Source organism: Lactuca serriola, chromosome 5 (assembly GCF_051521515.1).
Source record: "Lactuca serriola cultivar US96UC23 chromosome 5, Lser_US96UC23_V15, whole genome shotgun sequence".
NCBI classification, from domain to species: Eukaryota; Viridiplantae; Streptophyta; class Magnoliopsida; order Asterales; family Asteraceae; genus Lactuca; species Lactuca serriola.
The window spans coordinates 149282882-149296513 of NC_136412.1; the positions used below are offsets into that span (position 1 = coordinate 149282882).

General features: G+C 35.9%; 1 protein-coding gene across 1 annotated transcript; it reads right to left on the bottom strand.

Moving 5' to 3' along the window:
• Nucleotides 1-4: 4 nt before the first annotated feature.
• On the bottom strand, nt 5-3621 carry LOC145053085 (protein NUCLEAR FUSION DEFECTIVE 4-like). The gene is made up of 3 exons (XM_079001060.1): nt 3200-3621; nt 1321-2176; nt 5-489 (listed from the first exon to the last, which is right to left on the bottom strand). Exons 1-3 carry the CDS (start codon nt 3515-3517, stop codon nt 23-25), a joined length of 1641 nt encoding a protein of 546 aa, XP_078857186.1. The 5' UTR covers nt 3518-3621; the 3' UTR covers nt 5-22.
• Between the last annotated feature and the right edge of the window lie 10011 nt (nt 3622-13632).

The following is a 13632-nucleotide window of genomic DNA, read 5'->3' on the forward strand; positions in this document are numbered from 1 at the left end:
AAGCTTTCTTAATGCTAATCAATCATGTTGGGATATCATTAAGTAGAATTTGTTTCCTTTGAGTTATAGTTTCTTCTCGATAAGCTAGTCTTGTTCTCAAGAAAAGCAAGAAACTTGAAGCTAAACCTAATACACAAAAGCAACCCCACCAAATGAATGTCTCGGTATAGCATTTTTGACCCATGCATATATTTGATCCCGAGCTTTCTATATTTTTGTCATAAACAACACCTCCAAGAACACCATAGAGAAGCGATCCCAATGGAATGTTTGTTATGAGGATGTTATGATTGATCCCCGAGCTTTTGGAGCCAAACAACTCAGAAGTGATTGATACCGTAGCTGAAAATATGAATCCAGAGGAGACTCCTATTAACCCTGTGGCTACACTCAAACCACTCTCGGTGCCTATGAATATCAACACAAGGAAAGCAATGGGCATTGGTACGAGAGAAAGCGTGAGCCACCCGGTCCTAGTAGTAGAGCTTTCTGCATTACATGGTAAATTTCAAAATAAATATATTAAGTTGCTAATATTGATGAGGTTCAAAACTATTTGAACAAAAATGATGAGATGTTCGGAGAAATACAAGAAAAAATTAAAATGTTTGATTGCAAGAAACATTAACATGAATTTATTTGTGTCTGTGACATCATACTTTCATTTATTTTTATCATAACTGTTAGACCATTTGTTTTTTTTTTTTCTTATCATATTTGGTAGTTTTTTCAAATTACAGTATTATAATATGAAGAAACGAAATCAAGATGTTATAATGAACAAGTTTGTGAAAATATATTATTATTTCTTGCATTTAACCCAACAAGTAATAATGGCAAATATATAAAAACTTATTCGAAGAAGACTTTATTTTCCTAATTTTCTCTAAAAAGTCAGTTTTTTGCATTAAGTTGAAAAGAAATGTTTATATACAGTTTACCAGATTAAGAGTGTGTTTGGGATTGCTTTCTAAACATAAAAGTACTTTTTATAAAAGGACTTTTTGTAACAAAAAAAAACTTTTTCTAAAAGATGAAGTTTAAAATGTGTTTGGCTTGCCTTTGATAATTTTTAAGTAATAAGAACTAAAAGTCACAAAAAGATAGAAATTCATATCTTTTCTCCATCCAACTTTTTCTTCTCGACTAAAAGTTGATTTTAAAAGATCTTTTCAATTTACAAACAATTTTTAGTAATTTTTAACTTTTTGAAAAACTTAAAAGTCAAAAAGATGATTAAAAAGGAATCCCAAACACCATCTAAGTCTATCTCAGTTAAGTTGATTAATTAAAAGAATAATCTACTAAAAACAAACTTACTTGTATATGTCTCCCATGGGTAAAAGCAACCAACCAAGTCCGGAACAGCCGAAGCAAGCCTACCAAAAAACGAACATGTAGAATAGATCCTAACAAGTGCTTCCGTCTTATAAACATACCCAAATGATTGAGCAATTTGCCCTAAATTATTACTATATACAAGCCCAATTGTGCCCCCACAAAAATACGCCACATAGTAAAGCCAAAAATCAAATCGAGTCACCAACAACTTAGCACTATGTTCTTCACCGAGCACCGTTATCCGATCTTTCTCCATCATCTTCCCAAAAGTCGAATCACCACATGATTTCACTTCCGAATTCTCTTCATAAAGTTCTTCATAGTTATTAATTTCAACTAAATTGTAACTCGGTCCTTCACCAAGGTAAACACCAAATGCTCCAATTATATGATATCGGACAGCTAGTTGCATCATTTTTGGTGAGACCAATGGAAGCAATAACAATATTGCAACCACGAATATATTTTGTGATTGAGTATCTAAAACAAAAAGATATAGCCCCGTAAGGGCGGCTATTGTATATAGAAATGTGAACGTATACGTGTCATTTTTTTCGTCTATTTTTAGTTCTTTTTGTTGGATGATAGGGAGTAGTGCTAAAATGGATGTGACAAAAGGGAGAAATGCGTTTAGAATAAGGTAGGGGGAGTTGGTATTGTGTGAGGTTGTTTTTGTAACGATGAGGTTGTAGAGAGATGCGGTTAGACCGTTGAAACTAACAGTGAGCGATACTGCGAGTGGCCAGTTGTTGGGGAAGTTTTTTATGCACAAAACAAAACAGATAGTGTTGAACCATGTGATACTGCAACCCGCAGACAAACACAAAACAAATACCTGTAGATAATATGTCAAAACATATTCATGTTAACGATTGTGTTGTGTTGATTAGTCATCATTTTGTTTTACAAATTTTGGTAATAAATAGTATAATAAATATGGTTACAAATCTATGATTAAAATTTAAAACAATATAGTGTTCAATATCATATCCGACCATTTTTTATACAATCAATTCGGTGCTACCAACCGAACCAATCCACCTGGAAATTGGACCGGATCGGTTTTTTCCGTTGGATAATTAATATTGGATATCTAATATATCTAATTTGATCCATCCAAATTTCATCAAACTTAAAAATAATTAAAATTTCTATATTAATAATTGAAATTGGATACTAATTTGATTATAATTGGATATATCAAATTGGATTGGATCGGTTCGGTTTTGGATTGTGTCTAACCGACTGATCCAATTTGGATATTGGTATTTCGCGATCCAATCCAATTATAATGGGATATTGGATGTATGTTGATGCGTTTAAATTGGATTAATCGGTTTGAATTCGATGAGTTATTTTCTGCATATATTAAATATAAATTTTCATATTTCAATATAAATTACGGTTACCTTGAAACAAGGGGACAATTATTCACCTACAACTCACCAAACTACCAAACAAGTTTGGTTGCTTTGCCACACAAGTTATATAAACCAAACTCAATAATATAATAAATTGCTTTAATGTAAAGCCAAAAACTAAATATTAAACGTTTTTTTAACTAAGAAAATGCAGAAAGAAGACTTAGAGAAATGCTAAATGAGCATCTGCATGAGGAAACTGGAAACCAAATTAACATTCAATTTTGACTTCCTTTACCAATGGTCAAAGTTCGTTTGTCAACAAAATCAGTAATACTACTATACTAGAATTGGGTAGATTGCAGAAATCCTGCTATAATCTCCCATAATCTTTTCCAAATTCAATCTTCATTTTTAAAGTAACAAAGAACCCTAAAATCAAATTGGGGACGCAAGACTAAACACATTAAGAAATGAAATGAAATCAAATTACTAACCGTGAGATAAGGCAAAGAGATGACCCTCTGAATCAGAAGCCATTGAAGACCATAACCAAACAAACCAAGGAAAGCAGCCATGAACAGGACAACCCATGTCGGAAGATATAATAACAGCACCCCTGAACACCATCCGAACAACTTACCAAAATCGGAAGCCATTGACAAGTAATTGAGCTCCACCTGAGTGATTTCCAGTACGGATTTCAATTGGGTTGAATAAGAGGGGAAGTCGAAATTAGTACCCGTAAATGCCATTATCCATATTGTCGTGACTAATACCGTCCATTTTCTCCATTGTAGGGGTATCGTAATCATCTGATACTCGGCCGCCGTCTCCGAGAACAAACACGCCGAGAAGCAGAGGAGGAGAGAGAAGGAGCATATTTATGCCTCCAATGGTATTTAATATTTATAGCGTGATTTTAATGATTTGCATGGTTAAACGGTGGGTGTTAGACGAAACTATAAGTTTAGTCCCTTCACTTTTTGTCTCTCTGCATGTTTAGTTTTTTTTTTTGTTATTTTTTTGAACGTCTAGCAAAGTGCTATAGAAGATTACAATGTATTCATAAAAACTGAAATCGGAGAACAACGTCAAGTATTTCAATTTAACCTACTAAGATTGACACTAATTTTGAACCACTTGTAAAAAATAAGTTGTATCTCATCCGTCTTCTTCATTTGCGAGCTTCTCACTTTCTTGAAAATAAAAACCTTTTGAGATTTCCATATAGACCAAATGGTTGAATAAATAAGGCCGAGTTTCAACTCCAAACTTCTTAATAAGCCCCTTCCTCCCGGTCCATCTTCAAAAGGAGGTTCAAGGAACTCGTAGGAGGTGAACCTAAAATACCTTATAATTTATGGGTGAACATCATACGACGTATCATAATGATACGAAAAACAAACTAAAATTGAATTAACCGATACAACCTAATAATTTTTAAAATTGTTGGTTTGGTCTCCATATTGAAATATAAGAAAATCTACCCATCTATGTTAAAAAACATGTATAAGAAGATTTTGTCAACTACTACCTACAGGTCTCCATATTGAAATTTAATATAGAAAACATAGTTAAAGATTAAAATTTTATATTAAGAAACCTAATAAACCTCTTCCCGTAACCCATAAAAACCATGCAATTATACATATGATAGCATCGGAGGAAGTTATAAAACCTACTAAAGGACTAATAAAAAAAATAGTACATTCAAATTACATAGATCGATGTTGGCGACGAATCATGAAGTCATAAATAATATGGGTTTAAAAGCAATATGAGTAAGCTAATAATGAAAGAAAAATGTGTTTTTTAATCAAAATTAAGTCAATTTTGATGGTTTTATACCTAATACTACGTATATGACAGTTATATATATATATATATATATATATATATATATATATATATATGTGTGTGTGTGTGTGTGTGTGTGTTTGTGTGTGTGTGTGTGTGTTCCGTCCTGTAACATCCCAAGAATCATAGAAATTTAAAATTTTCAAAAACGACTCATTAACCATATAGTGTTTACAAACCATTTTTTCAAAAGTATATCCATAATTAGAGTATCCTAAGATCCAATGTCATAAAAACATGAAGGTGTGCACGATCACGCATTCACTTTCCTATGATCATCTGAAGTACCCGAAACAATAAATTGAAACCATAAGCCAAAGCTTAATGAGTTCCCCCCAAAGTACCACCACACAACATAACAAACAATAACATGTAAATATGAGCCTTCAACCTGATTGGACCGCATCGCAAGGCCTACAACTTATCTGGACCGCTCTCCGAGCCTTCGGACTGACTGGACCACCTCGTAGGGCCTACAGCCTATCCGGACCGTTCTCCAAGCCTTCGGTCTGACTAGACCGCCTTGCAAGGCCTACCGCCTATCCGGACCGCTCCGAGTATCTTGGCCTTTAGCACAAAGAAGGACCGCCTCAACCCCTCCACAATATGTTGACATATACAATAGGTAACAAAACACATATCCAAAAAATACATGTAATCATACATATCTACTAATATATCATATAACTAGCACAACATCATCCTATATACCAGGTTACAAAACATAGTAGGTTGGCATTGGTGCCTTCAACCCACAAGTGCAGTGAGGAAAACTCGCCTCTCAGTCCGAACAAATAGCTGAATAGGTCTCTGCTTTGAATACCAACTTTACCCGTCGCCCAATTATCAAATAGTGACCAATCTCAATTACAACTTAAAATACCCAAAATACCATTCGATCAAACTTGGTCAAAGTCAATGGTCAAAGTCAATCTAGTTGACACCCACGTCGTGCCAAACCCATAGCTAAACCGTGGCTACTCAATCTAGTCCAGATCAAAATCTACTACTACGACGTGGAAGACATGTCACCACGTCGTGGGCACGTCCAGACAAAAGAAACACGATAAGTCCCTCCACCATATCGTAGCCTTCCTTGGTTACACCGTGGTCCTCAGTCTGAAAGACTTTTCTTCAAAAAGAGATTAATTCATAAGGACAAAAGCTAAAAAATCAGATATGATTCCTAATGGCTTCATAATGGATAAAGTTTCCAACTTTATCCATTAAGATGGTCCAAACCACCAAGATCTAGACTTTAAGTCTTAAAAAGGACCCAAAAATGCATCTTTATCAACTTAATCCATTAAGTCCAAGTCTCACACTTTCAGATCTGAATCAACAAGATGTCTAGATGGATAAAGTTTCAAACTTTATCCATAATAATGCCACAATCCTTCAAGATCTAAACTTTATTGCACCAAAATGACCAAAATGACCAAGATAACTTGCATGGCTTAAAGGGAAGACAAAAGATCATAACTTTCCTAGTCCATGAGGTCCAAGAAACACTCCAAACTGATCAAAATGTGTTGGAGTCCACTCAACTCCAATATCACTCATAAAATGGACCAAAAGTGCCAAAAACCACATATGAAGAGATCTAAAGAACTAAAGAGCAAGATTTGAACTTTATACTTACAATAGTCCATAAATGTTGTGCCTTTGATGGATCCAAGCTTGAAGCATCATTCCTTGTAACCAAAAGAACTTCCTTAATCTTTGTGATTCATCAAAATATCATAAAAAGTATCCAAAAGAGGAGAGGGGAGAGAGGAGGGGGTCAAATCTTGAAAGTGGAGTCTAGGGTTTCTCCCAAGGGGTCTTAGAGGTGGTGGAGGCTGGTAAAAGGCCCAAAAATGTAGAAAATTAAGCTTAAATACATTGAAAACCCTAAAATAATGGGCTTGGGTCTGACAGACCACCACCTCATGGTCCCGTCTCACCAATTTGTGGTGACTACCACCTCGTGGTTCCATCTCACCACTCCGTGGTGACAGTTTTCGCCCAGATCCATTTCATCTTCAAACAATCATAACTTCTTCCTTTCAACTCTGTTTTCAATGATCTTTATATCCACAGAAAGGTATTGATGAGCCCCACACTTTCATCTAGTCAGTTTTGGCTTAACATATGCTAAACTAAAAACCATAATCCATAAAGGAAGCCCAAAACATCACTTGTCCCACTTTCCCCTTTGACTCCAAAACACAAAACCAACGCTTAGATCACATAACCAATATTATCAACATCCAATAGGTTATAAACGCTATTCCCTTGAAGCTCAAATCCTTTACTTGATCCATTTATTGTCCACAAGCCTGAAATAAGAAACTTCTCGAAATCGGATGTTATAAATCTCCCCCACTTTCATCCTCGAAATCTGTCTTTGTTAGAATCTCTGAAAAAGAACGTTAATATATCCCATCAACTTTCTCTAGCCACTTTGAAATCAAGGCATATTATAAAGAAAACTCGAGAGACCACTCGGTATCCCACAATTGCCAACAAACAACCAAAAAACTTGAAAATACTCAACCGCAACAACTATCTTCTCTTCCTAGCTAAAGACTCAACTTCCAGTGAAAAGCACTAAAACTAGTAATTATCAATACTACAACCACAAACCAACACCATCAACATACTCCCCCAAAAATAGGAATAAATCAATCTAATCTCTAGAACCATACCCTAACACTGATGATCATCCATTCGTCGTACTACCCCTAGCCCCGACTAGGAATAGCATTAAACCATGCAGAAAGGTTACTCAAAACATACTGATCACGAATTTCAACTAACACTGAATCCGAAAATTGTACCCAACATCATTAAATATACACTCGACTTCCTGACAAGTCATCCCCAACCTACTAATCCTACGAGCATAATGATGGTCAATCCAAGAATCATCACGTTACATCCAAATCCAACATCAAATTAGGTGTACATCCACCTGAAAAATCACTAGAGGCATTTACAACGAACTCCATGACTCGATATTTCAAAACTGATACCCAACACTAGTTGTCACACCCCCAAACCAAGGGTGGCGGAAACGTCCGGGGGTGGCAGACTTCATGTTTAGTATCACAACAACGAGTATAATAGTGCTCAAAGTAAATACAACCATCATAAATATAATTGAAAAAGTTACACCAAAGTATATGTTTACATGTTTCAAATCAATTACATTATGATGACAAAATGAACTGTTTGACGATTTATCGTCCCATACTCAAAACGCTGTTGATTTCCTGTTTCACTGAATTCCTGAGAATACAAGTTGTTTGAAAAAGTGTCAACACAAAGGTTGGTGAGTTCATAAGTTTTCGATAGTAAGAGTTTGAAAATCAATCTTTGTAATGAGTTGTATGTTACCAAGAAAAATCTAATATTTTCCTTATAAAAGTTGTGTGATCCTAAATACCAGGACCGAGAATGAACAAGTATTTATCATACTTAAAGATATAAAAGTGGTTTTAAATTGGCGTAAAACCCTTTTTAATTTGAGAAGGATCTCGTAATGAATGATGTGTAGTCTTAAATACCAAGACCGAAGGTATACAATAAAATCTGTAAATATTGATGTAAAAATGATTTTAAATCGACATAAAACCCCTTTTTGATTTATAAAAATCCCCGTAAACTTCATTTATTGTTAAATCCCTATGTGAGCGCTATAACCATACTATGACTGAATGAACCTGCCACGACGTTTCTCAGGCGTCGCAAAACTGATATGACATTTGTCACCCGTAGACCTGCAGGTCCCACTGTAGCTAGCAGCAAGGTGTGGGGTGTCAAACCCAATATAGATCTATACACAACTATCACGTTCTCCCTACAAGAGATTCTGATTATAACTACCAGGAATTTAAATCCGTACTCTAGGAGTACTGAGAAGAATAACTCACAATTTAAGTTAACAAGTTTACGTGTGGTGTGCGTGAATGTAAAACCTTTTTCTGTGGGAATAAGTCTTTCCGAAATGTGTTTGTTGTGTTAATGGAAACATAAACCATACCTATTATAGTTTATCAAAACGTTTAGATGTAATAGTTATAACTTTGTTTACTATGGTTAACTACTGTATTTGTGAAGGTAAAAATACTCTTTTGTTTACCGATATGTAAAAGTACCTTTTACTAAAGAGAAATATCATGCAACAAAAACTAATCAACTACCATGCTTATGAAGGTGTCAATTCATTTGTTTTCTGATTGACGTCTATATACTAATACAGATGTCATTTATTTGCAATATCATATATTCACGTAAAGAGATACACCTTGCTCAACATGTTACAAGGTGAAATTAAATTGATAGCATTTTTCTGTTGTTAACATTTTCTTTTACTGTTCTTAGAAAATTTATAGAAAAATTATCAAAGGTCCAAATCATAATCCGTAAATTCTGAGAGTTTGGAAAATGAGTCTATTTTGCTCATCAATTTTCCCATGATTTTTAGTGACCTCTAACTTGTGTGAACAAGTCCATAATCACAGATTGGTCCGGATTGATGTTTGAAATGATAGACAGTTTTGTAAAAATCACCATAAATTGTTGAAAAATCGTATGGAGATGTGCAAGTATTCGTTTTAAAAGCTAAGAACTGGAAATACTTGCACCTAAAACAGTTTTGAAAACTAAAATGTTTAAGTTGACCAAAATAGTCCGTGAATGGAGTCCAACTTTTCTGATGAAAGCTGTTAGAAATGTTTAGTTATGTTCTTGGTGTTTTAACTTGTATTCTCCCCTTTAAAACTTAAGAAAATATGAAAATAAAGGGGTATGAATTCACCTTATGTGATTTCAGTAGATGGATGATGGAGAAAAGAAGTGTTCAACTCAAGAACACTTTGGGAGATTGCTTGAAGATTCGAAGATCTAACACAAATATGATGGAGTTTGTGTAAGATATCTATGATTTGAGTAAAAGAAAGTGAAATAATCATATGGAGGATGTTAATACTTACCAAAAGTAGAAGAGAGGCTTGGGGAATAGCCTTGAATCTCGAATTTTAGAGAGAGAAGATGAGAGAAAATGAAGTTTGTTTTTTAGGGAAGAATGAGAGGAAATGAAAGAAATGAGAGGAGAGAGGAGGGTTTTCCAACCCTTGACCAAGTGTGTGGCTGAAAAATGGTGGGGAAAGTACCATGAAATGACTAGGTATGGGCTGATGGTGAATAGTGACATGGAGTGGGTATGGGAGTGGTTGCTTGTGTCATAAGGTAAAGCAAATTCAACACTCCACCTCTTTGTACTTTACCCACTAGATTTTATTATTTAAATAAAGATTTTCATGAAAATATGATTAAACTATGAATATTTAGGGTTTATTATGTTAAAAATGATTTTGGGTGAAAATCCCGCGTTGAAATCTCGAAAAACGGGCTCAAAACGCTAAAAATATTGAAAATCGGGTGAAAATTGCAAAAATCTGAAATTTTGGCCGGAAATGCGAAGGTTCGGCTCCTTAGGAGCTTAGAACCGAAAGTGGGGAAAAGAAAAGAAGATGCGAGGATTGCAGCGGAAGGGGGGAACCGAGAGCGTGAAGGCGGAAGGAAGACCGAGGCTCGGTCTCGGTTCTTGGCGGGTTCGGCTGAAGGCTTTCGCAGGCGGGAAAGGGAGCCGAAGGCGAGGCTCGGTTCAGGTGGTTTCGGCTCGCGGGAGGTCTCAGATCTCAGGAGGTCTCGGCTTCAGGGTTTTTGTCTTTGGCTGCTAAGGGGTTTCGATTCTTAAGAGGGTTTCGGTTCCTAAGAGGGTTTCGGTTCAATAAAGCCGTTTTACTCGTTTTTACTCCGTTTCAAGCCGTTTTTGACCCGGTTAAGGGTCGGGATGGTCCGAAAGACTATAAAAAGTTTAAGAAACTTTTGAGAGAGATTTGGGAGAGATTTCACATTCTTGGAGAGATTTCTCATACAAAGAGAGATTTGGGAGAGATTCTAAATAGAAAGAGATAGAGTAAAAACGATTGAGAGAGGTTTCGTGTGTGACTTTAGTGAGTGTCCGGCTTCGCAACGCAAGGTCCGTAAACTCCGTTAAGCCATGTTTAAGGAACTTACACACTCCCGAGGAGTAGGCAACATTGTTTTATTGGTTTGGTTCGTTACTTACCACAATTTTAGGTTAAGGGAATCTAGATGTACGGACTTTTCGATTGATGATTTCTCTTTCGCATAGCGGGTTGTATAGTAATTACCTAACGTAAGCCCTAGAACACAAGGGTTAGTTGAGTCGATCGGTTTGACTTGTTGACTTTAGTTGACTTTGATTTGATTGGAATTTTACGGTTGTCACACTAGTAGCCAAACTCTTAATAAACAACCCACAAGAAAATGGGGTTCATAATGCAAACAATTCAACAAAACGCTTTTAATGCACAATTAATACTCCTATCAACCTTTTACTATCCACATGATCCCAACCAGTTAATCACACACAACCCACGAATGAGATAGGCGGTTGTACTCTTGCTGCAGTTCAAATCCTGTAAACGAAATAAGAACCATGCCAATAATTCAAACCAAGTGCTCTCTTGCTATCTTATTTAGTCTACATACGTCCCTCACAACAAAAAATAATGAAATTACCACCATACACAACATTAATGAAACCCATAACTAATCCTTGGATCTACTGTGTTCCCTTCTCCTCATAACCTTACCCAAAGGGTAAAGTACTAGTAGATCTAATGAAATAACAAACCTCGATCATTAACAAAATACCCTCATGAACGACACAAACAGATCCCCCTCAATACGTAACTAGCTCCATAAAACTTTTAAAGTTAACCAAAAATATTGCTAAAACCATGGTCGGACCCATCCAATTATCAACCTTGCCAGCACGACATACCAAAGATTAGATTCTATGCAAATCTAATGTCCCGTCTGTAAGAATGAACAACACTGTACCATAGTCCATACTTCTAATAACCAAGAACATCCTCCAAACTCGAGTCGAACTTGACGATAGATTGATGAATCCATTAAACTTCAACTGATAAAACTTAAAACTTCCAAAGAATAGCCACTTTCATGATGAACGAATGAACAATGATCAAGAATGCATTGACGCCTGATATGTGCATATTTAGTTCATAATAAGTATAGATTTTTATTCATTTATTAGCTAAATTGTTGCATTTTATGGACAAAAGGTACTTAAAAGTGTTTGAATTATATTTTCAGTCCAAAAATGAAGCTCGGAAGCAGAAGGAAGCAGGAGAAGCGGTTGAGAGTTCGAGAATGGAACAAAGAAGAAAAACACTAAAAATAGCACCTACCTAGCGAGTCCAAGTGAAGATTCGAGAAGATAAAGACTCGGGATCCCAGAGACTTATCACAATACGCGGACTGAGAGATGGACTCGACGAGTCGCCACCTGACTCGACGAGTCAATTCGTATATATAAAGATAACTCCACAGAATGATGGGGAGGAATTTCTGGAACGATTCAGAAGAGTTTAGCTGCAATCAAGAAGTCAGAAAAACCCTAGAAGACGAAGTCATAAGCTAGAATTCAATCCCGAAGGAGAATTGAGGCAAATTTCATCATTATACTTAATCTTTTGTTTTGTCATTATGGTTAAACAATTAGACTCTGTTTGTTTGCTGTTATTTACTTCAATTATGATCTAAAACCTTTAGACTTCTGTTTGGGGATACAAAATTGATACTATGGTTTGATTGATTGGTAGGATTAATTCTAAGTTGGTGATTTTTGTTATTTTAGCTTGCTAAAGAACCTTGTGTGTGAATAATAATTAATTTTCTGTTAATAGGAAGATAATTGATTAGCATGAACAGCTATTGATTATCAATCTCATATGCTATGTGATCACTTTGTCATATGTCTAGGATTAATGAACATGAAACTAGAGTTAATAAGAAAATTGAGTAAATTCATGTGCAAGCTTGTGTGATGATCATCAACAAGAAGTTAATTAAAAGATTAAATTAGTTAACTATTGCAAGTCTAATTTAACTCGAATAATTAATCTAGTAAATCTAATTAAATTAGACAACTGTCCACTGTTTAAGTTAGTTTATTTGCTAAGGATTAGTGTAGTGAATGTGAATCTAATCACTTGAATCGGTAACCGACAAAAGAATTAATCCATTGCACCATTACCTTGAAATTCTAATTTAATCGATCCTTTGTGTTGGATTTATCTTACACAAAGTTATTTAAAAGGTAATCCAGTAAGTAGAATTAGTTTTAATAAAATTCCGTTTTTAGAGTAACTAGAATTTTTTTTTCTGTTTTTGCCTTGAACTCGCCGAGTGCACTCGTGCCGACTCGGTAAGTACATCGTTGTTACAGTTTTAATTTTTTTTATTTTATTTTTGTTCCTTTTACACGTTTTTTTGTTTTGTTTACAGTTGTTTCATGACCCGAGGATCTGATACACCTCTGGTCCCCCCTCTTGAAGACCCGGAATCCGCACTAAGGAGGAGCAAAGGCAAAACCGTTGGAGAATCCGCTTCTTCAAAGAACTCACCACTCAAAAACCTAAAGTTCGTTTTCAGCAAGAAGAGGAGCAGCAAATCAGGAGCATCCAGTGCCTCTTTGACAATCGAAGACCCAAGTCAAGAAGATATCGAGTACGAGACCGAGGAAGAAGAAGAACCCACATACGAGCACGACTCCGAATTTGAAGACGATTTAGCTATCACTATGGCTAATATCGATGAAGTCCCCATGGGGGAATGGAAGAAGAGGATGCACGATGACACCGACCCGGGACTTGTGCAGCCCGCAATTCCCGCGACCGCTACTTTCGAACTAAAAGACCATATTCTCGCTCAACTCAAGGAGATTCCTTTTTATGGGAAGGATCACGAAGACGCCTACAAGCACTTGGACGAAGTGAATGATGTGGCTGACTACTTCAATGTACCGAATGTTCCACGCGAGACCCAGCTTCTTTGCATGCTTCTAGTCACGTTTAAAGGAGCTGCAAAGGTTTGGCTAAAGTCACTTCCTCCCGAATCGGTCACCACATGGGCCAAGATGAAAGAAGAGTTCATAGACCACTTTTGCCCGCCCTCCAAAATAGCC